The 25620-nt window shown below is 64.3% G+C and overlaps 2 protein-coding genes across 6 annotated transcripts; one reads left to right on the top strand and one right to left on the bottom strand.

Moving 5' to 3' along the window:
- The first annotated feature begins 56 nt into the window (after positions 1 to 56).
- On the top strand, positions 57 to 11775 carry EGFL7 (EGF like domain multiple 7). Of its 4 annotated transcripts, none has more exons than XM_072748060.1 (10): positions 57 to 316; positions 4450 to 4540; positions 8138 to 8259; positions 8519 to 8635; positions 9380 to 9495; positions 9697 to 9792; positions 9897 to 10061; positions 10715 to 10779; positions 11229 to 11391; positions 11515 to 11775. In XM_072748060.1, the coding sequence occupies exons 3-10, from the start codon at positions 8180 to 8182 to the stop codon at positions 11535 to 11537; spliced, it is 825 nt and encodes a 274-aa protein (XP_072604161.1). In that variant the 5' UTR covers positions 57 to 316; positions 4450 to 4540; positions 8138 to 8179; the 3' UTR covers positions 11538 to 11775. The 4 variants fall into 4 exon arrangements, with proteins under 4 accessions (XP_072604161.1, XP_025837732.1, XP_072604162.1 ...); XM_025981947.2 differs by lacking the exon at positions 57 to 316 and adding an exon at positions 2811 to 3000; XM_072748061.1 differs by lacking the exons at positions 57 to 316; positions 4450 to 4540 and adding an exon at positions 5536 to 5555.
- A 455-nt stretch (positions 11776 to 12230) lies between these two features.
- On the bottom strand, positions 12231 to 25620 carry AGPAT2 (1-acylglycerol-3-phosphate O-acyltransferase 2). 2 transcript variants are annotated; one of them, XM_025981949.2, is made up of 6 exons: positions 25301 to 25620; positions 16105 to 16238; positions 15549 to 15724; positions 15257 to 15352; positions 13682 to 13754; positions 12231 to 12865 (listed from the first exon to the last, which is right to left on the bottom strand). In XM_025981949.2, the coding sequence occupies exons 1-6, from the start codon at positions 25480 to 25482 to the stop codon at positions 12702 to 12704; spliced, it is 825 nt and encodes a 274-aa protein (XP_025837734.1). In that variant the 5' UTR covers positions 25483 to 25620; the 3' UTR covers positions 12231 to 12701. The 2 variants fall into 2 exon arrangements, with proteins under 2 accessions (XP_025837734.1, XP_025837736.1); XM_025981951.2 differs by lacking the exon at positions 25301 to 25620 and adding an exon at positions 24356 to 24530.

The following is a 25620-nucleotide window of genomic DNA, read 5'->3' as shown; positions in this document are numbered from 1 at the left end:
GACCCCGCCGTGGCCAACAGAGCCGCCATATCCTGAGGCCAGGGCTGCTGGGGGGTGGACAGGAAGCCCCATCTTTCCCTGCTCCAGGCTTGGCTTGCTCCTTCCTGCAGCCCAGCGCGCGCCTCGCCCGGTGCCCCTCTGTCTCCTGCTCTGACATGCCTGCGCCGGCCCCTGAGAGAGGCTTGGTTTACCCTCTCCTGGGGCTGCAGAGACCAAAAGCTCAGTGGTGAGAGGTCCTGAGAGGGTCCCAGGAGGACCCCGGAGGCCCTGGCCGATCTCCGCCGTGCCCCGCCGCCTGGCCAAACGCTCAGGGAAGGTAAGGCAGCAAGACCCCTTTCCAACACACTTCAGAATATTCACAGACAGGCAGAGAGACCGCTGCAACCATCCTGCCCTACTGACTGGGGTGGAGGGCAGAAGGGGAAACTGAGGCCCAGAGCCTCCAGCAACAGGAAGCAAAGCTAGAACCATTTCTCCGCAGCCTGGGATGTCCTGCCCTCAGGGGACGCACAGCACTGACTCCTCCCACAGGTGATTCCCTGCGGGCAGGCTGTGTGTTCCCCAAATGGGCACCACCAGAGGTGGGAGGAGGGGCTGCTCCGCTGGAGGGAGGGTGGTTCCGGCCCCCCCCAGGTGGAGCCCCTTCCACCCATTCAGCACCTAGGGGTGGGCCTGTGGGGCGGACAGCACACCTCATCCCTCTCTAGGCCCCCAGGACCTCCTGGAGTCCAAGCAGGTGTCAGCTCCATCTCTGTTCTCCCCCTGTACCCCCTGCCCTTGCCCCCCACAGTCCCTGAGAAGCTGAGTCCCATGGACCCTAGCCCCCCTGAAGCCCCCGGTGTGGGGGGATGATAGTGGAGAACATGGCCGGGTGTGACAAGTCAGAGCGAGGCTGCTCCTTGGGCACCCTGATCCCTGGCCTCCTTCCCTCAGACTGGTTCTGATCCCAATTTAGGAAGGGGCAGGTCAGGAGGGAAGTGTGGACTCCTGGGGGAGGCACAGAGCCGGTGGACAGTGGGCAGAGCCAGGGCCCCACCCCGGCTGGCACCCAGGGCCTGGGGAGGCCTGGCGTTTCATCTTCTCCCCATGTTTGTCTTGCACCTCTGTGCTTTGGGGAATCTTTCCAGAAAGTTCTCTAATGTGCCCAAGCTTTGAAGAGAGGGCTGAGCCATTCACTGTCCACACATGTGGCTCATTAGCTATACTTCCATATTCACCCCCCCGGGGGGGAGGGTTTGAGAACTGGGGGTTGCCCCCTGAGGGAGGCTCCCCTGAGAAAGGAGAGCAGCTGTCTTGGTCCTGAGCCATCACAGCCTGTCTCTGTCTCACTGCTCCCCTGGGGCAAGTCTCTTCCCTCTCCTGGGCCTCGGTTTCTCTGTCTGTACACAAAAGCCCTGAGGTGTGCTGGTTCTTCTACCCGGGGCTCAGAGCCCATCTCTGGGTGTGGGTCGGAGGGCGGCAGGTAGAGGGGTTAGCGCCCAGCTTGGACCCTATACTCTGTCAAGTACACTCAGCCAGTGCGGGCTGTGGGGAAGGGATGGCGGGGGGTGGGTGGACAGGCCGGGCGAGGGGCTCCACCTGCCTGCCCCAGCCCTGCACCCATGGCAGACCCTCCCTGAGCCGTGGGGACGTGGAGGACGCTGGTCCCTCCTGCGCTCAGCATTCCTGGACTATCCGAGCCGCCCCCCACCTCCCTCTTGGCTGGGGTGTTCAGCTGGGTGGGGCTGGAGGGAGGTGAGGGCAAGCAGAGGGTGTTCCAGGTTGGGGGGGGGGGCAGGCAGGGGCTGACTCCAGAGCAGGGCTCAAACCCCCAGGACGACCAGAAGGGGTTTAGAGTGGCCCTGCCTGATCTGGAACTCTTGGTCACCTGTGGGGTCTGGTGTATCCTCAGCTGCTGCCCCACTCCCCCCGGGCCCCCACCCACTCTCACAGCAACGGATAGCTGGCCTGGGGGTCCCTGGCATCACCTCAACAAGGAAACCAGGAACCAATCCAGGGGCTGGGGGTAAACCACCTGGCCAAACTGCGGACACAGGCCCTGTGGCCACCCAGAGGCCCTGCACTCCCCCACCCCACCCCTAGCACCACTCAGGCTGCAGAGGCCAAGGGAGGGAAGAGGGCCAGTGCACATGCTTTGCCCCCAAGAGAGGACACTGCTGGCCTGTCTCCAGGAGCAGGGGACTCACGGCCCCATCAGGCAGCCCTTCCCTGGAGAAAGCCTGAGTCTGCTAGGTGACTGCCCCTCCCTGCCACCCCCACCAAGCCACTCTAGGCCCCAGGGACACATGCAGCTGTCCTCTGACCACCAGCCCGCCTTGCCCAACCCCAGGTGTCTTGTGGCTGGGTGCCCCCTCCCAGGGCCATGGTCCCTCCACATCCCCACACTGTGCCATACACATCTGGGGTGCAGGCACATGCCCTGGGGGAGAGGCCAGGGTCACAGAAAAAATGGTCCCTTCTGTGGAGCTATAGTAGTGTGGCCGTGGTGCCACCAGGTGGCCAGGCCCAGGGCCTTCCCAGAGTGCCCCGTCCTCCATCTCATACCGAGGCCAGCAGGGTCCAGGGTCACCAGCCAGGCCTGCGCCTGGTCTCTGGCTGCCTCACAGTGAGACGCTGAAGTCCCAGGGGACAGCTCCCCCACCCCTGCCCACAGTTTGGGCAGGCCACCCCCATGATGGCCCCCACCCGTCTCTGGGCCTCCTGTTTGTTCGCTGACAGCTCCCTGTTATCAGCGAGGAACACACACAGGAAGTCCGGCCGGGAAGGGCCCATCCCAATCCTGATTTACACGGGATGGAGCATAAAAAGCCGCCCTTCCTCGCCCCGGGAGGAGCCTCCCTGCCCGGAGACGGCTGTCCACACAGCCCAGATGGACGCTCCAGTGGTCAGGCCAGGCAGGTGGCCTCTGCAGGCGCCTTGGGGCGGCCGGACAGGGGGAGGATCCACCTCTGGCCTGAGGAGACAGCAATGGGGGCCAGGGCCAAGCCCGGGCAGGATCAGGTATGGTAGGGGTTGCCTTGGGGGGGCAGGGAGCAGCCCGGGCAGGGTGAGCGCCCCTTAGCTCCTGCCAACCTGTGGACCGCAGCACCTGTTGGCCAGGCATGTGCCCATGAAGCTCTGCATCCTGCCCTCTGGCCACCACCGCGTTTTTCTCCCTAATGGTGCCGTTCCCACTGCACGGAGGACACTCAGGCCCCTTGGCCAAGGGCACCTGCGGCAGGTGTCCCAGTCTAGACTGACTCTGGCCTGCCCAGCTGGGATGCTTAGCCCTGGGGGGCCCAGCAGCCACAGCGACTTCCCCTTCACACACCCTTCTGGCCGACTCTGCTGTCCTGGAGAAGCCCCTAAGGTTGGCTTGGCTCTACTGTCAGAGCTGGGGGTCCTAGGACCATCCCCAAGGGAGGGCAAGCACTCATGGCATGGATCTGGGAGAGGAGGCAGGGGGCTCTGGCCTCATGCAGCGGAGCCCCAAAGCCAAATCTGCAGCCAGGATGAGCCATGCTCCTTGGGTGCCCTGGACAATGGGACCAGAAGGAGCCCCTCGCTTCCTGCTGGGCTGGCTTCAGGGACATGGGTGGGGTCCTGAGGCAGAGGGCCGGCCCACCACAGACTGTAGGGGAGCCCGTGCCTTCTCTCCCCCACTGCCCAGAGTTTCGGAGTCCCCACCCAAAGACCCCAGCCCAATGGAGGCCTCTCGGGCCACAGTAGTCTGTGTGGGGAAGCCCCGGGGTTCAGATGAAGAAGCAGAAAATGGAGCCTTAGCCTGGGTTAGTAGCACAGTGAGGACTAGGGACCCAGCCAGGCTGCAGGACTCAGAGGGTCAGGGACAGGATGGGGGCAAGGGACTGGGTGGGGAAGGTCTCCCCTAGGTCTGGCTCTTAATTCTTCACTGCTTGGGTCTCGGGGAGGCAGCCCCGCTCAGGTGTGGGGCCCAGGACCTGAAGCCCTTCAGTCATAGGACCCTGCTTTTACGATTACAGGCGTCCCAGCCACAGCCCCCACCCCCAGCTGCCCTCTGCTGGCAGCTTCCAGGGCCCCCTCATTCTGGGGCTTTCTGTTCAGCCATCTGGGGCCCTTCCTATAGCTCCATGCACCGAAGTAGGCCCCAGCCCAACACCCTGGAGCTACTAGCTCTGCAAGAGGCCCTCCCCTTGCCCATGAAGGACCCTCACCCTGGGGCTTTGAGGTCTTTCAGCTTCATGCCCAGCAATCTGTCCATCCCCATCTCCTGGGACCCAGGGCAAGGCTGCCTCTGCCTCTAGGCCGAGAATGTGAGCCACAAGCAGAGCTTGGACCCATTGGGCTTCGGCCATCATAGGGGTGGAGATCTGTTAGGCCAAACGCAGGTGGAGGCCCCACTGGGGCACACAGCCTAGCCCCCTTCCCAGCGCCCAGACATCAGGGTGACCAAGGCTGTGCGCCAACCCACAACATGCCTCCGAACTGCAGACCCCAGCACAAAGGAGGTACACGCGGCCCCTGCCACTCAGAAGAGCAGCTGCCACTGGCGTCCAGGGGATGACAGAGCTCCTCTCTGCAGGTGAGTCCCACAGCAAGCTTCAGGTGCTCTGGGCAGAGGCAGGGGGTCTGGCTGTGCCTGGGGGTGTTGTCCACACACATGCGCTTAGGAGACCAGGGCCCAGGCTCCACTTCCAGGGCAGAAGCTGCAGAGGGGCTGGCCTGCGCCTCCCACATGATGAGGGCTGTGATAACGGTGGTATGGAAGGACCCAAATCACACCAGAGCTCCTAGGTGGGGCCTGCACCTGCTTCCAGCGTGCCAGCCACCTCTCTTGGTGGGCACTGCTGCCACTTGGGGCTGCTGGAGCCTGGGAGGCCCCCACTATAACCATAGGGTGAGTGGGACTCCCTGAGGGCCTAAGGGTGGTCCTGGCTGTCCTCAACAAAGGGGGTGCCCAGCAGGAGTCCTGTGGAGCCCCATCCTGGCACACTGGTTGGGAGGGACTCTTAGTGGGGTATCTAGGGTCCTGGCAGGCTCTGCCAGCCACAGCGCTCCGTGCCAGCTGGTGTAAGTACGGGGTCTCTCTGCCTTGGGGGTCATTACGTCCATCCTACGTGTGGCTGTGAGCTAGTGGCCAGCTTTGGTCAGGCCCTGACGCCTAGGGAGCTGCTCACCCGGTTGTGACGGCCATCCTCGGTTTGGCGCTCAGCCTGGGAGGTCTAGGGACCCCCCGCCCCCCCCGCCCCCCCTCCAGCTCCCCCGCCAGAGCGCGTTCCCCACACAGCCTTGAAGGCACCTGACCCACCTCCCGGTCTTGCGTCCCCTGTGGCCTTGGGGGCCTCGGTCCTGTGTCTCCTGTGGCCTTGGGGGCCTGGGAGCGGCTGGGGAGGGACAGCGCACTCGAGCTACTCATGGGCCTGCCCGCGGGGCGCCGTCCGCCGCCGGCCTCAGTGTCCCCATCTGCTCAATGGGGGCGGGCGGGGTGGAGGGGAGCTCGGCCCCCCCCCCGGGGCGGGGTCGGGGCGGGGCGGCGGGCGGGACCGGGGCCCCTCGGCGCCGCGGCGGCGGCGGCGCGTGCGCGCCCGGCTCGGGCGGTGAGTGCGGAGGCAGCGAGCGCCGGGCCGGGGGGCGCGGGGAGCGCGGGGACCGCGGGGAGCGCGGGGGGCGGGGTCTGCTCGCCGCGCGCCGGGGGCGGGGGAGGGCGGGAGCCGGGGCGCGCGCGGAGCTGGGGGGCGACGCGGAGCGGCCGCGGGGAGCCGAGAGGTGAGCGGGCCGGGCGTGCCGGGGGGCCGCGCCGGAACATGACCCCCGGCTCTGCCCGGATCCTGCGCCCGGTCCCGAGAATGGGCCCAGGGGCCCCGGGAAAGGGCGCCCCCTGCCGGCACCAGGCTACGAGCTGGGCCGCTTGGGGGTGTGGGGGCCGGGGGCGCAGCGCAGCCCCGCACCCGCGTCCGGGGCCTGAGCGACCTGCAGGGCCTGGCCCGGGGCCTCGCCGGCCCCAGACCCCGTGTCTCTCTCCATCCTCGCCCCCTCCCCCGGGGATCCGGCGTGCAGGAGGACGGGCGGCTTGGGGCCGGCGGCGGAGGGGACGCTTCGCCCCCCGCCCCCCCCCCCCCCGCGCCTCCTGTCACCCGCCTTTCTGCCCTCCCAGGGTCCAGAGCAACCCCCACCCCCCGCCCCTGCTCCGGGCCGCCGCGGTGCGGAGAGTCAGGCCCCTCCCTCTGCGGAGCCAGCCCTCCCGGGTGGGCCCCGCGAGCTTGCAGCGCGGGCAGGTGGCTGGGGAGGGAGGTGGCAGGATGGGCTCCTGCTGACCCTCAGGGAGGAGGGGACACAGTTGCTTCTCAGCTGCGGCGCTGCGGCCACCCGCACCCCCCACCCCGGCCGTATCTCCCCCACCCAGCTGGGCTGCAGAGGGAAATGAGACTGCCAGGCCAGCACTGGGGAGGTAGCGCCATTGGCCTCCTGTGGCCCCAGAGGGCAGGACTTGAGAAATTGAGTCTCTCCTGTTTTAAAGCATGGTCCCCTTGTAAGCGGCTTTCCATGAGCAGGGGAGGTGCTAGGGTGGTATCCGCGGGGCAGTTGGCCTCGCAGAGTTGGGCCTTACCCAGCACAGGTAAGCACAGGGTCTGTGGAGCCCTGCTATGCTCCTACCCAGCTCCCCCTCCCCCACCCAGGGCCCTGGACCCACCCCTACCTTCCAGGGCCCTGTGCCACCTGTTCCTGTAGTTTCAATTCTTGCTGAGACCCCCAGGAGTGCCCCTAGTCGTGTGCTCCCCCTGGGCCTGCTCCCAGAGCACCCTGACCCACAGGACATGCCCCTGCCCCGAACTGCTGAGAAGCACCCCCATTGTCCCCAAACTAAGATCTGGCACCTTGGCTTTGCTGCTTGGGCCACCAACAGAGAACAGGGGGTCCACAGAGGACTCCCCCCCCACCAGCTGCCTCCCGCCTCCCCGGGTCCATGAAGTAAAAGGATCCACTGCCGGCCGGCCGTGTGGACCCTCCCCTTGGGCTTCGGCTTGGCAGGCCTGAAGGCTCAGTTAGTGCCCATGGTGGTCACTCTTCATGGGGCCAGCTATCAGGGCTGGACAAGGGGCCTCTGAGACCCTAGTGGTATCTGAGGGAACCGAGTTCCAGAGACAGGGCGACCCTCCCCTGATTCTACCTTCTGCCACACAGCAGTCCAGCTATCCTCTGTGTCCTTCCTGCTGGATGCCCTGCAGGGCCAGGGGCTGCCCACTTGGATGGAAGTCAGCCCCTTGGGGGCCTCTGATGGGGTGCCTGGAGCCTTGCGTGTGCACGGCAGCACCCCCGACCCCTATCCCCAGCCCACCACACAGGCCCCTCGGCAGGTAGGCAGGCAGGCAGGCAGGCACGTCGCAGACCATTAATTCTGGGCTGGGCTTTCTCACATTCTGAGGAATGAATGCTTCCTCAGGTCCCCGGCATCCGTGCCCCTTCCCTAGGACAGAGGGATGGCTTTGACTCCACTGGCATGTGGGGAGGGCTGCTCCAGTCATCCCCCTTCCCCCCACACTGTCCTGGGAACCCTGGACCAGACCGGTGGGACCCCAGCGTAGGAGTGACTCCATCTCCTGCAGACTCTGCCCCACTCTGAGAGGGACCATATGGCTCCTCATATGGAGCACCTGCACCCTTCATACACTCCCGTGCCTCCCCCGTGGCTCCCCGTTGCAAATGAAGACACTGAAGGCCAGAAGGACAAGGCCCTGGGCTGGCTGTTCCCACCACCACCACCCATGTGCAGACTGATGTGGGGACTGCCCAGCCAGGACACAAGGGTGCTATGTCCAACCAGGGCAGGGAGAGCTGGTCCAGGTGCTCTCCTGGGCCCCCACCTCCTCAAGTGAACTTTGCAGGAGCTGCAGATGATGCCTCTGGCCCCAGGCGGGGGTCGGGGGGGGGGCAGGGGTGTGCTTCTGTTCCTGCCATCGTGGCCCTTCTGTGGTTCCAGGCTGCTTGTGACCTGCAGGGGCAGGCAGGTTGGAGGAGGGGGAACTGCCTCTGTCTTTGGGGGCTTCCCCGCCCCCCCCAGAGGCCTCAGGGGGCGGTGCCAGCAGAGCGGCTACACTGGGCCAGGGAATAGCCTCCCCCAGAGGCATGGGGTGAGGAGGGGTCTGCAGACGGGTTTATGGGGCTATGCCTTTGGCTGCAGGCCACCCGGAGGAGAAGGCCGTTGCACCTGCAGACGTGGGCCATGTGTGACTCTAGGGAGCTGCTCCTGCTGTGGTTTCTGGTGCTGACAGTGGGTGGCACTGAGCACATCTTCCGGCCTGGGTGAGTCAGAGCCGTGGGGGGCTCGGGCCTCAAGGTGCTGCCGCGGTGGGGGTGGGCAGCCAGCTGCCCTCAGGGCAACCCCAGGACTCGGGGAGCCAGGGCTGGTCCTGTGGTTTTCACACTTGCTGAGAGTCTTTCCTGTGGTGGCGCCAGGAAGCCCCTTCCTCAGGTTCTTGGCTCCCTTGGTTGCGGGGCTGGGAGGGTCTGGGCGCAGGGCTGGAAGCTGTGGGACTGACTTGCTGGCCTCCCCGCTCTGTAGCCGCAGGGTGTGTGCCATCGGGGCTCCCAGGGGCCCTGAGTCTGAGTCTTTTGTGCAGCGAGTGTACCAGCCCTTCCTCACCACCTGTGATGGTCACCGGGCCTGCAGCACTTACCGGTGAGTGCCCCTCCCCACCTGCCACTCGGCCACCTGGGGCCCAGGAGGGCAGTGTGCCCCAAGGTGGGGAGCCCGGGCCCAGCATAGTCACAGGGACTCCCCAGGACCACGTGAGTAGATGGCAGAGGCTGACACCCGCTTTGCACTGGGCGGTCTTAGTAACTACAGGCGTCCTCACCGGGGTGCACTTGTGCTCCCCGCATCTTTGGAGGGTTTGCCCTCCCTGTCTCCTGCTTTTGGGGTGTTGGCTACGAGTTCTTACATGTTTGAGATGATGGCTGCCTCCCCAGAAACCCGCCTCAGAGCTCCAGTGGGAGCCTCTCCCCAAGAGGCCCCTGATAGTCACAGATGGAGACCCTGGTGCCACAACCCACCCTCCCAACCCCAGCCATTCCCATGGCCTAACCGCCCGTGTGAGGGGGCATGTCTCCTCCGGTCCTGAGCTGTGGAAATATGGTTTAAAGATGTTTTGTTCTCTGTGGGGTTCTCAAAGACCTTCCCGTGGGGTCCCCTCCACTGGCCGAGCAGGTGAGGGCAGGGTGGGTGGGGCCCAGCTAGGGGCTGGCCGAGAAGGGGCTGTTGGAGCCCGGGTTATGAACACGTCTCCTCCCCACCTGCTCAGGGGAGGGGTCGGGAGCACCCTCAGCACCCACGGACTCCTGTGCCCTGGGAGGGAAGGTAGGGTACGCACCGGGCAGACCAGCTGGTGCTTCCGGTGACTCGCTGCCCCCCCGTGCCCCCCAGGACCATCTATAGGACAGCCTACCGCCACAGCCCTGGGCTGGCCTCCCCCCGGCCTCGCTATGCCTGCTGCCCTGGCTGGAAGAGAACCAGCAGGCACCCCACGGCCTGTGGAGCAGGTGAGAGGTGCAGGCTGCCCCAGGGCCCCCAAGACCTGGTGAGGCAGCAGTCCATCCCACCCTCTGGACACTGGGTGGAGCACCTGCCACTTTTGCCTGAGTGGAGTGCCTCCTCACCGTATGGCACCCCTCCCCTGGCTGCCACCCCTGCAAGGCCCTGGGGACCCCTCCTCAGTTTGTGATGGGCCTCCCCCTCAACAGCAATATGCCAGCCACCGTGCCAGAATGGGGGGAGCTGTGTCCAGCCAGGCCGCTGTCACTGCCCTGCAGGATGGCAGGGCAACACCTGCCAGACAGGTGAGGCTGGTTCCCGTCCTCCCTGTGGCCTCTCGCTGGGTGCCTGGGGTGGCCCCCTGATGGGCGGGTGTTGAGGGGGCTCAGCAGCACCCGCCTTCCTGCAGACGTGGACGAGTGCAGTGCTGGAGGGAGCAGCTGTCCCCAGTGCTGCATCAACACCGCCGGGAGTTACTGGTGTCAGTGTCGGGAAGGGCACAACCCATCCACAGATGGTGTGCTCTGCCTGCCTGAGAGGGGGACCCCAAGGGTAGCCCCGAACCCCACAGCAGGTAAACTTCCCGCTTGCCCCTCCCAATCCTTGCTGCTGTGCCTGGGAGGGGGGCCAGAGGGGCATCACCCCGTAGATCTGTGCTGGGCAGTGGGGTCTGCCGGGGGCCACAGGCCATTTCCCCCAGGGGAAAGATGGGTGGTGATTCCTTGGGGGCATTGTGGGGAGGGTCGCTGGGGGGGCCTCATCTCAGCCATGAGGGTGGAAGAAAGCCCCTACCCCGGGTCTTCTCTGTGTCCCTGCCTCGGCAGCTGGGAGACACCACGCCTCTGCTGGCGACGGGACATTATTACTTTTGGTACGCGCTGTGACACTTCAAACTCGTACCGTGAGTAATAATGCGCTGTCGGCAGCCTGGCCTCAAGAGTGCGACATGGACCTCAGCTTGGACAGCTCAGCAGGGACTCTGGCACCGAGGGGTAGGCAGGGTGGGTGTACCTGCCCAGGGTGCACTGACATGCAGGGCCGCCGCCCTGACATTCCGGCCGGCCTATAATGGGGCGGGGCTCCTGGCAGCTGGGGCTTGGTCTCCCATTGCCAGGGCTGCGCCCCACACTCAGCAGAGGCTGAGGGGCCTCCCCATGGAGGCAAGAAGCCAGCCTGAGGTGTGGGGTACGGGGTGTGGGGACTGACTCAGGGCTGGGATCTCCCCAGGTGTGGACACTGCAGTAGAGGAGGAAGTGCAGAGGCTGCGGTCAAGGGTGGATGTGCTAGAACAGGTGAGGCCCTGTGCTGTCTCCTGGTGTGGATCAGACCCTCAGGGTGGTTGTGGGTTCAGTGAGGGTAGCCCCAGGAAGGAGGTATCCTGGCTACTGACAGCCCAGGCTGGGCAGGGGTAGCAAAGAAGAGGGGCCGAGCTCGGCCGTGCACCTGCAGACAGCACAGAGCCTGAAGTCGGGTCCAGCCCACCCCTACCTTTGTCCCTGTGGCCTGATGACTCCTTGGAAGCTCTGGCCCTGGGACCCCTTGCCCCAGGCCTTGGGGACCATTGCCAGCTGGACAATGTGGTGTCCATCTGTGCCCAGCACCTGGTTCTCCCGGCACAGAAGCCCCTCTGGTCAACATGCAGGGCCGCGAACGTGGAGCCGGGTCTGGGGGTGGGCACAGCCCTTCCTGGCCTCAGGGCTCCAAGAGCCTGTGCAACAGCAAGGACCCCTTCTGCCCACAGAAGCTGCAGTTGGTCCTGGCCCCGCTGCACAGCATGGCCTCTAGGGCCCTGGAGCACGGGCTCCCAGACCCCAGCAGCCTCCTGACCCACTCCTTCCAGCAGCTGGACCGCATCGACTCCTTGAGTGAGCAGATCTCCTTCCTGGAGGAGCAGCTGGGGTCCTGTGAGTGCCACCCACCCCACAGAGCTGCCAGGACCTGGGCCTGGGGCTAGGAGGCCATAGCCTTCAGGGGAGGTGGTGAGGAGCGGTGGTGACCTCTGACCCCACCCCTTCCTCTGTCCATAGGTTCCTGCAAGAAGCAGCCATGACAGGCCTGGCCGGGGTCCCCGCTCTGGCTCCTGAGAGCCTGTGCCCGCTGTGCTGGGTCAGGCAGGAGGGGGACGGCCTGCCAAGACAGGGTGGGAGGAGGGGCTCCACCAGGCCGGCACCCCTGCACCCCGACCGGTGGGTGGACCTGTGGCTGAGGGATGGTACGAGGGTCTCGCTTGCTGGGGTGCATGTCGGGGGCACCTCTGATCTGCGTCAGAATAAAATGAATGTTCAGGAGCTGCGGTGTCCTGGGTGGGTTCTAGAGGGCGATCGAAAGCTGATGGGGGCCACCTGCTGGCTGGTGCAAGGAAGGAGGGGCAGCTGTGGGGCACAGAGGGGAATCCAGCCACAGCAGGGGGCCCCCTCCATGGGGTCTTGGCCCTCTCTCTCCAAAAGGGGTGAGAGCAGGTAGATTCTGGGAGAGACTGACCTCTGGGTGCTAAGGTAGCTCTACCCCCAGCTAGCAGCCAAGAAGCAAATCTTTATCCTCCTCCCTGACTTGCAGCATGCCCGCCCCCATCTAGGTGGATATCCCCACCCCCAGGAAAGTGTACCGCAGGGTGACCAGGGGCCTGGCCCTTGGGGGGGGTGCCAGGGACGGAGAGGCTCCCACAGTGCAGCCCCAGCGGGGGCGCGGCAGCCCCGGGCGCTGTGCCACCCACCCGCCCCAAGTGACCACAGCTCACCAGGCACTCGGAGACTTCGTTTATTAAAAAACACGGACGGAGTGCAGTGTCTGGCAGGCTTGCTCCCAGGCTCCCCCTGAGGTCCAGGTTGCACAAGACTGATGTGTGCCCCTCACCTCCAGAGTCCCACTTCTCCCCAAGGGCCGGGGCTGGCCATGCAGCCTGCAGGCCCAGACTCTGGCCAATCGTCCGGAGGCCCCAGGCCATGTAGTTCATCCCTGCCTCGCCAGCCCCACTGGGCCCCAGGCCTGCTCCCGGGTCCCTGAGGCATGAGGATGGGCTTCTGGGGAAGGCTCCAGACTTTCCTCTGGGGGATGTCAGGACCAGGGACAGGACCTGCATCCGGGGCCCAGAGGAAAGCTGGGGGGCCTTAAGGAGTAGGACACAGTGATGTTCAGCTGTCAGGGCAGGGAGGAGGTTCCTCTGTCCCATCTCTAGCCAGGCCCTGCCCCAGCCAGGCCTCGGCTACTGGGCTGCCTAGGAGCCCTGCCCCGCAGTGGCCCCATTCTCCTGGGCGATCTTGGATATGCGGAAGAACGTGTTCCTCATGGCCTGGTGGCAGGTGTCCATAAGCTTGGGGACGTCTGCGACTGTGAGGCCGCTGGTGGGAATGGCATCCAGCACCTCCACCCTGATTGTTCCTGTTGGGGGTGAGCTGCATCAGTGCCTGGCCGCCTGACCCAGGCCTGCTGTCCTGGCACCCCTGCAGCCTCCTGTCCCTGCTCCAGTGCCCTTCTGCTCCTCCGCCACCTGCTGGTTTTCTCCATGCAGCCGCCCAAGGCCCAGGCCAGGAACCAAGCCTGGTTCCATTTTGGACACCCTGGTCTCAGGTGTTGGTTTTTAATTGAGAATAATCCTCGTAATCAAACACTTAGCTCCTAAGTCTGCCTTTGGTGGGTTCTGACAGCCACATGCTCCCTGACGGGCCCCACCCAGGGTACAGAGCATTCCCTCCCCCAGAAGTGTCCCTCACCGCTTCCCGGGCACCCACCCTCGTCCTATCTTCCATGGTGGCCTAGATGAGGGAGGACGCAGCCTGGCTCTTCCCCCACTCCCCCACTCCCCCACCCCCCCCTGCCCTACGACCTTTGATCCCACCCTCCCACCCAGGCCCTAGGAGCCCACATTCAGGACCAGGAGGGCCAGGACCAGGAGGGTGGGGAGTGGCCCCCTAGCTCCACAGCAGTGGGCACGAGGGCACCTGGGAGCACTGCCCAGCCTGTGCCACAGTGCATGGACTCGGGTACCGTAGGCCCCTCTGCTGGGAAGCGGGCCCATGACAGCCCAGCTCAGCTTGCAGCTGCAATTCCGGATCCTTCCTGCCTCCTTTCACTCACCAATTGGTCAGTGGCCTACAGTGACCACCCAGAAACGGGAACTGTCCCATCAGGGGCCTGGGCATCCTAGTAAGCAAGCATGAGCCAGGCTGCATGTGCATGCAGGGGCTTGGGCGCTACCTGAGCTGAAGAGCTTCGTCTTGGGGTTGTAGAAGGAGGAGAAGCTGGAGTAGACGATGGGGATGACAGGCACCTGTGGGCAGGAAGCCGTGCTGCCTGAGGACATGGAAGCCCCAAGGACCAGCTAGCAGGGTGGCCCCGCCCTGCCACCTACCTGCCTCCAGGCCCTTCCACGCACTGACCCCTGGGCCAGAGACACCTTTCATGCCCTGGGTTAGTGATCACCCCCAGGTGCCGCTTCTTAGGCTGGTGCCTTCCAGGAATACAGCCGGCCCTGCCCCCTGCCCCCTGCCCACCTCCAGCTGCCCCCAGCACTCCACAAACTCACCCTGCACACCTTCACTCAAGCATCCCCTCCACCAGGAAGCCTTCCTGGGCTGGCACATGTCCATGAGTCATGTCTGTGCCCCCCTCCCCTACAGTTTAGGCATAGGTTACTTTGGCCCTTCTGCCCACCCCTCCCCCTTCCTTAAGCCGGGCAGGGGGCAGGGGGCAGGGGACACCTAGGGTGATCATTAACCCTGGCAGTCAGGGAGCCTCTCCCTCGTACCAGTAGGGGCACGGCCTGGGACCTGGGTAGGTAGGCTGCAGTCTGGGAGGCCCTGGGGGGGAGACCACCAGACCCCAGCAGAGCCACCGCGTCCTCCCTCCTTTCCCGGCAGCCCCCGGCGTGTGGCAGGGTGCCCCCCACCTCCCGCAGGCCCAGGATCCTCCACCCGTCCCTGCTTCCCCACCCCCCAGGGGCGCAGCTGGCTGCCTCTGAAGGGAGAGCCGCACCTGGCCCAGCTCAGGGCCGACACCAGGGGGCGCCAGAGGCCACCGGCACAGTGGGAGCGCAGAAGCAGCGCCGCGGGGGCTGGGGGGGGGGGGGAGCCAGACCTGCATTGGGCAGGACGAAGCCCCTACCCTGGCCGCTGACAATGACTTTTCCCTGCACAAGCTCCCCCAACAGCACCCGGAGTGGGACAGGGCAGCCTCCACCCACCAGGGCGCACTGCCGGCGCATGGACACACTCCCCCGTTCTGGCCTCACCCCAAGCGCCTCCTGGGTGGAGCCCCAAGCGGAGGTCCAGGCCCAGTGACGTACAGAGGCCCACCACACAGTTAGTTGCAGCTCGCTCTGTCCAGCCCTGCCCCCAGCTCGGGTCCTGCTCACGGGGCTTCCCAGCCCTGCCCCAGCCCTGCCCCAGCCTGCGGCCCACAGCACCGAACCAGCACTGGGCCTTCCTGAGAGCTCCCAGCAAGTAGGCCCACAGCCTCTGCCTTCTGAGGGCCCTGCCTGGCTGGCTACCGGGGCGGGGGTGCTGAAGCTCCAGGCGCCAGCCCCCAGGTGACAAGTGTGATGGTACCTGGTTGCTGGACCTGCTCAGGCACCAGCCTTGATGCTCAGGGTGGGGAAAGGGCCCAAAGATCTGCCCCTCAGCAGGTCAGAAACCAGGTGCTGCAGGGGCCATAAGGCCCTGTGCCTGCCTGGTGGGAGGTGCTCTGTGAGTGCCGGTGGCCCTAGCCTGGGTAGGCAGTCGCCTCCAGCTTTAAGTCCCCCTGGACCCTCTGGGAGGCAGTGCCCTGAAGTACCTGGGTCTGGATGGCCAGGTAGAAGGCACCTTTCTTGAAAGGTAGCAGGTCTCCATTGTCATTCCGTGTGCCCTCAGGATAGATCCATACTTTGAGCTGCAGGGAGAGGGAGAGGAGGCAGCTGTAGCAGTCCCAGGCCGCCATCCCCTCCTGGGGAGCCCCCCTCCTGGGGAGCCCCATTCTCAGCTGAGACCACCACCCACCTGGCTCATGCACAGCCCTGCTCCTGACCTCTGTGTGCCCAGAGTTGGAGCATCTACATAGCCACGCAGGCCCCGAGCCCCACACTCACATTCTCCCTGACCATGCGCTCGCCTACATCGGCCATCACGGTGACAGCGGTCCTGGAGTGCTGCCGGTTGATGAAGAAGATGCCCCCGAGGTACATAATCAGGCCCACAGGCCCCAAGAAGAGCAGCTCCCGCTTGGCGATCTGCACACAGCGCTCGGGTAGGGCCTCCATAAGGCCTGCAGGTGGCCACGGGGCCCCAGGCAGGTGGGGGTCATGCTCAGAGCCTGGCAGCCACCTCCCCAAGGCAGAGAGAACCAGCCCTGTGCCTCGACCACCAACAGGCCTGGGCCGGGTCATGCCTTCCCACTGGCTACCTGGCCAAGCCATTTGGCCTCTCAGCCTGTCACCCCGCATGTAAAGGGAGGGGTGAAGCAGAGCTCCCAGTGCCAGGGTGAGAGGCAGAGCCCTGGACCCAGCATCAGGCACACAGAGAGCTGTCATGTCCCCCGGGCCTGGGTCTGCCCTCCTGGCCCCCCAGCTCATCCAGGCCCAGGCTCCACCTCTCTGAAGCAACCCCCCAAGTTCCTCCAGCAGCCCCCCTGCAGCCCTGGCTTACCCATCATGTCCAGGATGCTCTGGTGGTTAGAAATGATGACACAGGGGTGGTCCAACTCCAGCTTCTGGCGACCCTTTATCTCGAAACGAAGGCCAAATACATACTTGAAGCTCAGGACAAACCATTGGATGATCCTGAGGGGAGACGTGGTCAGTGAGAGGGGCCCCACAGCCCTGCACTCCATCTTGGGCTCCGGCCTGGGGCTGGCCTGGGGACAGAGCCACAGCAAAGAGACACCCCCCCCTCCGCACCGCAGACGGAGCCCTGGCAAGCCCTCTCATGGGCTGTGCATGGCCTTGAATTCACCTTCCCCCCAAAGGCCTCTAGGTCCCATCCCTCGGGGGACAGTGCGAGCTGCCCCATCTCCCCCATGCTGGCAGGAACACAGAGGATCAAGCACAGAAGGGGCGAGGTCTCCAGGTGCTGGACCCCTGGCAAAGGGGAGGGCATCCACTTGTACATCTGTTTTCCAGGGACCTACTGCGTTGCCCTGCCCTCACCCCACACCCTTGCTTGTTCAGCCAGGGGCAGCTGGAAAGGGACTGGGGCCAGGCTGGGTCTCCGTGTCAGTGACCCAAACCCCAACACGGAGGGGTGCCTGGCTGGCTCGGTTGGTATGACGCCTGATCTCAGGGTTATAGATTCAAACCCTGTGGGGGGTAGGGATTACTTGTAAAATCATTATAAAGTAAGAAAATAACCCAACAGAGAGAGAGAGAGAGATCCCTGCACCCCTGCAGAGGCCATGGGCCCCCACCCACACGCCCTGGGGAAGGAGGCCCGGCCAGGGGAAGGGACCATCCCTGCAGGACAGTGCCACCCCAGGGAGAAGGCAGCCATAGCGAGTGCAGAGCTTTGCAGGAGCTGAAGATTGCTTGGGAAGAAGGAGAAGAGCCACCCCGATGAGAGGAGTACAGCCAGCCAGGGCTTACACCCCTACCCCTGTCCTCAAAGCAACCCCACCCTCCCCTTCTCATGGTCTACAGCTTGAATGACTGCCCGGGGTGATGGAGAGAGTCAGGGAGCCAGGTGTGTGTGGGCCTGGGCCTCCCCGGCTTCAAGTCTGCAGCCCTTCCAGCCCTGGCGCCCTAAGGATCTGCCCCAGAGCATCACGACCTCCTGGGGTCACATCCAGGCCTCATTGGCAGGCTTGAATGGCTCTGTGTGTGGGGACACATCTGCAGGTGCTGGCTGGTCCTGGAGAGTGCAGCGGGGACAGTGCTCCTACTGGAACAGGCTCCATTAAGGGTCAGCCTGCAGGGTGATGGAGCCCAAGGCCTGGGGCTTGGTGCTCTGTAAACCCTCCCTGCCTATCCCCTGTGGGCGGCAGGGGGCTGCACATATGCCACCCACTGGGCCAAGGGGTTCCGGCCCAGAGCTGTTCTGCTGTCACAGAGGTTCGGGCAGCCCCCCCTCCCCGCCTCCCGAGTCCCCGTTATCTGATCTCGCCAACAGTCCTTATGGCAGGGGAGAGATTTCCACTTTCTGCAGGAGGGGAGTAGCCACGCAGGGCCTGGAGACGCCTCTGGACAGAGCGGATTCAGGACAGGCTCAAAGCCAGACTCTGGCTTTTTTTTTTTTTAATTTTTTTTTATTATTATTTATGATAGTCACACACAGAGAGAGAGAGAGAGAGGCAGAGACACAGGCAGAGGGAGAAGCAGGCTCCATGCACCGGGAGCCCGACGTGGGATTCGATCCCAGGTCTCCAGGATCGCGCCCTGGGCCAAAGGCAGGCGCTAAACCACTGCGCCACCCAGGGATCCCAGACTCTGGCTTTTTTAAATCATCGTAAAATGCACATGGCCCAGAATGTACCGACTTAAGTGTTGTTGGGTGCACATTCAGGGGCGTCCCCTCCATCCGTCCCCAGAACGCGTTCTTCCCAGACTCTATCCCGAGATACATGGGCCTTCTGTCCTGCAGCCCCTGCACCCAGTGCCTGTGGATTGGGGTCCCTCCAGGCCTCCTGGGGGCCAACCCCTTGGGATCTGTCCTTCCACGTCTGAAAGCCAGCCTCTCCCTCAGCTGTGCCCCTTTCACAGAACAGAGCTCCTGTGAGAGGGGAGTTACCATCATCCTGTCACAGATGGGGACCCCGAGGCTCAGGGCTGCCTGCACCATTAGACCAGCCGTCCTCCCCAGGATCTGCCAGCCGCGGCCAGATCGGGCCTGACCCACCCAGTCCGTCCCCACCCCTCACCAGGCCCCAGACTCGCGGAGCAAGCTGAGCAGCCGCCCTGCCTCCGAGGGCCCAGGTGGCACCGTCCATGGAGAGTCCACGCTTGTTTTGGTTCAGGTCATGCTTAGGGTTGTGGGACGGAGTCTCACATGGGGCTGCAGGTCCAGCACTCCAGGGGAAGGCTGCTTCCCTGCTCCTCTGCCCCTTCCCCTGCTGTGTGCGCTCTTTCAAATAAATAAATAAGTCTTAAAAAAAGAAGAAAAGAAATCTGGTCCCTCTTTCAGGATCTGATCCTAAGGCAGGCACAAGGCAGGCAGGCCTGCAATCCTCCAGCGTGGTCTCTTCTTTTTTTTTTTTCTTAAAGATTTTATTTATTCATGAGAGACACAGAGAGACAGAGGCAGAGACACAGGCAGAGGGAGAAGCAGGCTCCATGCAGGGAGCCTGATGTGGGACCCGATCCTGGACTCCGAGATCACGCCCTGGGCCTAAGGCAGGCGCTAAAACACTGAGCCACCTGGGGATCCCTAGCGTGGTCTCTTCTAAGGGGCACCCGGCAGGCTTAGCCAGTGGAGAGTGTGGCTCTTGATCTCCGGGTCGTGAGTTCAAGCCCCACGTGGGGCGTAGGGATTACTTAAAAATAAAATCTTAAAAAAGAAAAATCAGGGTCTGAATGTCCCAGTGTGGGAAGAGGTGGGGTGGAGCCAGTGAGGCCTGGAGGCCAAGTCCTGCAGTGACAGGTCACAAGCGCCTCCTGCTGGCCAAGGAGGCACCTACTGGCTTCTCTCTCTCTCTCTCTCTCTCTCTCCAAATTATGGCAAAATATATGTCACATAAAGTCTATGATTTTAATCATTTTTTTAAATATTTTATTTATTTGAGACAGAGCATGAGCAGGAAGGAAGGGCAGAGGGAGAGGGGGAAGCAGGCTCCTCACTGAGCCGGGAGCCCCACGTAGGACTCCACCCCAGGACCCCAGGATCATGACTGAAGCCCAAGGCAGACGCTTCATTGACTGTGCCACCGAGGCACCCCATCATTTTAATCGTTTTTAAATGTCCGATCATTGGCATTAAATCCACCCACACGGTTGTGCAGTCGTCCCCACCATCCATCTCCAGGATTCTTCTCTACTTCCTATTTGGACTTCTTTGCGTATTTAATTTAAGGGATTGACTGCAAACTGGTTTTTCTGGAACTGGGAGGTCCTGTGCAGAGATGTCCGCCAGCGGGCAGCCCAGGGCGGCGGGGCACAGAGCAGCATGCTCTGCACACCCGCAAGAGGGATGCATCTGCCCGACCCAGAACACACGCCAGCCACTGCTGCCCAAGAAGGGCACCCCTAGTCTTAGAGGGGACAAAGCATTCTCTGCAGGCCATACCCGCCCACCTGCCTTCTTCTTGTCACAGTTTCAAGGTTTTTCGTAAAAGTGTTGAGAAAGTCTATCATTTTAACAGTTTTCTCAATGTGAGAAGAAGCAAACCAAGCTTTGCTGCAGTTCCTGCAGGCAGCACATGTTTCTGGGTGCCCAGCAGGCCCTGCCTGGGAGACAAAGCCTGGAGAGTCCCTGCTGGGGGAAAGCAGAGCACACTTACCACGTGGAGGCAGGTGGGAGTGCTAACCTCCCCTGCGCTGTGCCAAGGGTGTGACAGGAGCCCTCAGTTTTGTTCAGAGGGCAGCCCCACAAGGTGGGCATACTCAGGACACCCACCCCACAAATGAGGGGTGTCTAGGCTAAGCAGTTAGGCCACTTGCTAGAGGTCTCACGGCAGGGAAGCTGGGATGGCGGGAATCCGCCTCCTAACCTGGTTTTTGGAAAACAAGTGAAAAACCCCAGGTAAAGGGCATGCCGGAGGAGCGGTGAGGATCCAGGATTGCATGATGGAATTCCAGAATTGCAAAAGCTACGTTCTTTCCCTTCCCCAAGGCCCTGTAGACCCCACCCAGCACCCAGCAGGGATGGTGGTGACGCTGTCCCCTCAGCCAGCCTACAGCAGCCGCCACTGTGCCCTGACTGTCCACTTCACCTGACTGCCCCTCCGCCAGCCTCTGGGCTGGGGGGCTGCCCCATCAGAAGCCAGGGCCCCAGAGCTTGAAGCAGGTGTCCCTGGCGCTGGCCCCGGCCCCAAGATAGGTCACACTACTCTAGCCCCCAATTCCCCAGGGGAGGCTAGTGAAGGTGGAACCAAGGTTACCTGAAGCCCAAGCGGCCTGGGGTGGGCTGAGGGCCTGACTTTCCAGAAGCACTGCTGCCAGTAGCCAGGTGGGGGGCTGGTGTCACCTTTACACCTCAAGCCTCCCCCCCACCCCCTAGCCCCCCAGAGCAGGACCATTCCTCAAGCAGATGGGATGTCCTGGCCACCCCTGGATCTTTCTCAGGAGCCCTCTACTTAACCCCAGACTTGAACCGCTGAGAACACCTGAGCACAGTAAACACCATAGATCCTGCTGGAGCCCACGGGAGCCCACAGGAGCCCACGGGAGCCCACGGGAGCCCATGGGAGCCCAGGCTCACTCCCATCCAGCCTCCTTGGACTTTCTGTGCTCAGCCTGAGGACACCCAGGCCCTTCCCAGGCTCTGGGTGAGACAGATCAGATCCTGGTCCCTGCTCACTAACCATGACCTTGGGCATTGTGCTTGACCCCAGCCCCCCACCAAGCTTCCATTCCAGCCTGTGAAAGGAGATTGAATCCAGGACGCTGGGACCCCCAGGGGCAACTGTGATGATGAGGTCACAAGCAGATAAGAGGAACCCAGAGTAGGTGGCGCAAGAGCCCCCAGCCATCTCTTCCACAGACTCCAGGCAGCTGGAAGAAGTTCAAGGCCAGGCCCTGGCCACCTGCTGAGCTTTGCCCTCAGCCCCTGGCCTTGGGCTACATTACTATCCCAGCGGGTGGCTGTTTTAACTGAGGCATGCCAGTCCTCAGCCAGACCCCTCTGGGTGGTCCTCAGTGGGGATCACCTGGGGATACCCCTGCCAGGAAGACCACACAGAGCCACGGATCTGCTCCATCTGCTCTCTGCTCAGGGAATAGGAGGCCCCAGAGAGGCACCTGGCAGAGCAGGAATGTTTTCCAACAAGTGTCCTACAAGTTGGAGCACAAAGAGGGGACATCCCTGGGGTGGGGTGGAGCTTCCAGCCTGAGCAGAACCCCACGGCGGGTAAGAAGGGCAGTCCTGGGCAAACAGGAGCCTGGGGACAGGGTAGGGCCGGCAAGCCAGGATGTTCAGGGCTGACCCAGGATGTTCAGGACTGCGGGGAGCTCTGGTTTCTGGGCCTGCAGGAGCACATCCAGGGAAGGGAGTCTGCCCCTGGCCATCCTACTCCAAGAGAAACAAAGGCAGACTCTCTGGCAAAACCAGGATCCCTGGCCAGCCCCCACGTGCCACGGGGCTCCCTGACTGCACTGGGTCCCCATCCGTGCCCTCCCCAGGGCACAAACCGCGGAGTGGCTGGAGCGCTGGCTAAGAGGCCAGACTCTGACGGAAGCAATCCCCTCTCCTCCCTGCTGGAGCCTCCACACGGGCTGCACAAACGGAAGAGCCTCGCTGCCCCACCTGCCTGGAAGTGGAGAGCTGTCCACCCACTATTTGCATCCCAGCCATTTGGGAGAATGCAGAAGCAGGCAGTCCAGCCCCAAGGCCCTGCCGTAGCAGTGGCATATTGGCCCCTGAGCACGGGGGAGCCACAGGATGGAAGGGGCTGGAAGCTCTCCATGCACCCGGGCCGCCCAGCTCTGGTCTCCTTCCATGCACAAAAAGCTCATGCCTCCAGTGAGGAGGCTGTCACTAGGGTTTCCTGATCCTGCAGCCAAACTCAACGTTCACGCCCACAGAGCAATCTCACGCTTGTCTCTGGCAAAGGGCATCTGCCTCCTGGGGTGAGAAAACGTGGTCTCATACTCCACCCAAGCCTGATACACAGGCCCCAGCCAGCCTGGAGGGATCCTTGGTCTCAGCCCCCCAGCGGGTCAGGCTCTTCTGTTCCCATCACTGTTCCCTGTACCCTCAGAGCTGGACTCTAGCAGGCAAAGGCTTTCTTAGGGAGGGCCTGGCCTGCAGCTGCTCAGACATGAAAGCAGGGAGGGGACAGAGCAGGGCTGCTCCCCCAACTCCAGGCACCCAGAGCCCGGGTCTTGGGTCCCGTGGCCACCCTGGCACTGCCCTGCCCTTGTGCTGGGTGGGCAAGGGGAAGGACAGACTGTGTCCTGCGGAGTCACTGCTGGAGGGTCTGCACCCCATCTCCACCACCTCCTAGCTCTGGGGACTCCAGAGGACAGCCTCTTCCCTCCTCCCACCGCTCAGGAGGCCTTAGCTTCAGGCGGCACCTCCGACCCTCCATCTGTGCCCGCAGTGGAGGCAGGAGGTGAGAGGAGAGACAATGGCGTCCAGGGAGGGGGATCATTGCGGGATTGGAGAGGAGCAGCCCGATGCCCCGGGGCGCTGGGGGGTCAGGACAGACAGCGGAGGGCGGACCTGGAGGGGCCGCAACAAGGGAGTGGGGGCCCTCTGCTCAGCCCATCGGGTACCTCCACCTCCAGTCTCCTGGGTCCTGTCCCGGGGCAATGCAGCAGCTCCCCCCCACCGCCTGCCCCCTGGGGGACTTCCGGCCCCCAGCATGCCCCACCGGCACCCCCACTTCAGCTACAGCTGGCGGGGGTCTTGAGAGTCATCACTGTGACCCTTCCCTGTGGGATCTAGGGGTCCAGGGGAAGGGGGCTGTGATCCCTCCCTGGGGAGAAGAGCACCTGCTGTCACCTGTCAGTGTCCTGGGGTGGCCCCTTCACAGAGCCAAGTCTGGGAGCTGCCCCAGCGCGGGAAAGCAGTAGGAAGCTCCCATCGAGTCTTCTCAGAGCCTCTAGGCTCCCTGGGGGGACCAGAATCTCAGGTGAGACTGGGGCTGAGAGCCAACACCAAGGGCCAGAGGTGCAAGGCCAAGGGAAGGCCTGATCAAAAAGGGAACTGGGGACTTCCGACTTGATCCCTGGGAAGTTCTGAGGCCTGAGTCAGTCCTTTAAAAAGACAAGTAAGCTGCTCATAAAGAGGCCACCTGATGACACAGTGTGTAAAGGAGGGTCACCTCCTGGTTCTCCGGTCACTGCTGCTGAAAACCTGCTCTGGACCCAGCTCTCCACCCGCGCCGCAGGACGGCTAGACTCAGGCCTCCCCGAGGCCTCAGAACCAGATGTGCTGTCCACAGGCCTGGCTCTAGGAGGGCAGCGCTGCCTCCAAGAAGCCCATCAGCCTGTCGCTCCCTGAACCCACACCCCTCACCCTGCCTTGAGGCCAGCCCCCAGCTAGGGCTGAGAGGAGGCTCCAGCTGTGAGCCTGCTGCCTGCAGGGGACCCCAGGACCTTAACCTCAGGCCCAAACTCCAGAGAGGTGCATTGCCTCACGCGCGCCCACCCCAGAGTGGTGGGGGCCCAGCTTGGAGGAACTCCCTGGAAACAGGTCCTCCCTTCCCCAGGCCATTCCACGCGGTTAGACTGCCAGAAGGGCCACACAGGGGCTGTCCCTGGGGTCGGCACTCCCTGGGATGCTGGCCTGGACCATGCTGGAGGTGGGCAGGGGCACCAGAGACCCATGAGCAAGTCCACTGAGTCCTCACCTACTCTGGGTACTACAGGAAAGCCACAAACCCCTGAAGACAGGGTCCAGGGGACCCAGCGAGGGCCAGTCCCAGCAGCACCCGCTGGCTGGATAGACAGGGCAGAGGTGGCATAAAGTCAGCACCCCTCACCCGCTGCCCCTGTGAGCATGCAGGGAACTGGATGCTCAGGGACCTCTGTCCCCACGGCAGGCCACAGCCAAGAAGCCATTGCAAAAGCCACAGAGAGAAATGTTGGCAACAGCCCTCCTGGGACCAGAAACCGGGAGAGAAGGCAGGAAGAAGCCCCCGACCCTTAGCACCTGACCCAGAGAGGCCCCCAACTCTTGAGGCCTGCCTGACCTCTCCGCCCCACACCCACCAGTCACAGAGGTGTCCACTGAAGGATCCCAGCCACCTCTGCCTTCCTTCCACCGTGAGGCTGGACCTCAAGGGCCCAAGCTCCCCGCAGCCTCTTACCTTCTCAAGGGCCCCGCAGGGAAGGCGGGGCTCCAGGCCGAAATGGAGCACAGGTGCATTTATCACCTGGCGGGTGGCAGGAGGGGGCGCGCAGAGGACAGGCACGCCTGGCTGTAAAGCCCGGTCCAGGCAGGGCGGTGCTCCAGCAAAGCTCCCCAGGGGCAAGCCCGGCCGGCGGCTGCTCCTTCCCCGCGGGCGGGGCCCGGGGCGCCCCTCCCAGCTGGCCCGCCGCCCAGCCTCCCCGCGCCGCTCCGCCACCCGCCGCCGCGCCCCGAGCGCCCTGCGCGTCCCGAGGGCCCTTTGGCGGGGCACAAGGACGCGGCGGCGCCGGGTACTGACACACTGTTTAAATCCCTCGGTGATCGCGGCCCGCCGGGGCCTCGGGGCCGGGCGCGGAGACATTGTGACGTGGGCCCCGCGGACACGTGCCCGCCCCCGCCGGCTCTCCCCGCTGCGCGGCGGGAGAGCCCCGGAGCCGCGGGAGTCCCGCGAGCCGCGGGCGGGGCAGGAAGGACAGACGCGAGAGAAGAAAGTTAGGGAAGCGGAAGCGGGCGGCGGCCCCCGCCCCGCTCCGCCCCGGCGCCGGCCCCCCCGCGGCTGGTACTGTCCCCCCGCGCGGCACTGTCCTCCCGGCTGGCACTGCCCCCCTCCCCGCCCGCGCCGTCCCCGCGCACCCCGGCGCTCCAGCCCCCCCCACCCCCGGCGCTCCCCGCCCCGCCCCGCCCCAGCCCGGCCCCCCCGCGGCTGGTACTGTCCCCCCGCGCGGCACTGTCCTCCCGGCTGGCACTGCCCCCCTCCCCGCCCGCGCCGTCCCCGCGCACCCCGGCGCTCCAGCCCCCTCTCCCCCCCCTCCCCGGCGCTCCCCGCCCCGCCCCGCCCCAGCCCGGCCCCCGGCCCCCGCCCCAGCCCCGGCCCCCGCCCCGGCCCCGGCCCCGGCCCCCTTGCCTCATGTTTTCCACCCTCCGGCCGCCGTGGCGCAGCAGGCAGACGACCGAGGCGGCGGTGGAGGCCAGGACGCAGAGCGCGCAGTACAGAGTGATCTTGCTGTAGAACCTGACGGAGCGGCTCAGCTGCACAAGCAGCAGCAGCAGCAGCAGCGCCGCGGTCACCCACGGCCACAGCTCCATGACCCCGCCGCGCCCAGACCGCGCCCTGGCCGCCGGTCCCCGAGCCCCGACGGCGGCGCCGGCCTCGGCTCCCTCTCCGCGCTCCCCGGGCAGGCGCGAGGACGACGGGTGGGCTGGCGACAGCTGGCCTCCTCCCGC

Source organism: Vulpes vulpes, chromosome 2 (assembly GCF_048418805.1).
Source record: "Vulpes vulpes isolate BD-2025 chromosome 2, VulVul3, whole genome shotgun sequence".
Classification (NCBI taxonomy): domain Eukaryota; kingdom Metazoa; phylum Chordata; class Mammalia; order Carnivora; family Canidae; genus Vulpes; species Vulpes vulpes.
This window is presented reverse-complemented; position numbering and strand designations above follow the sequence as displayed.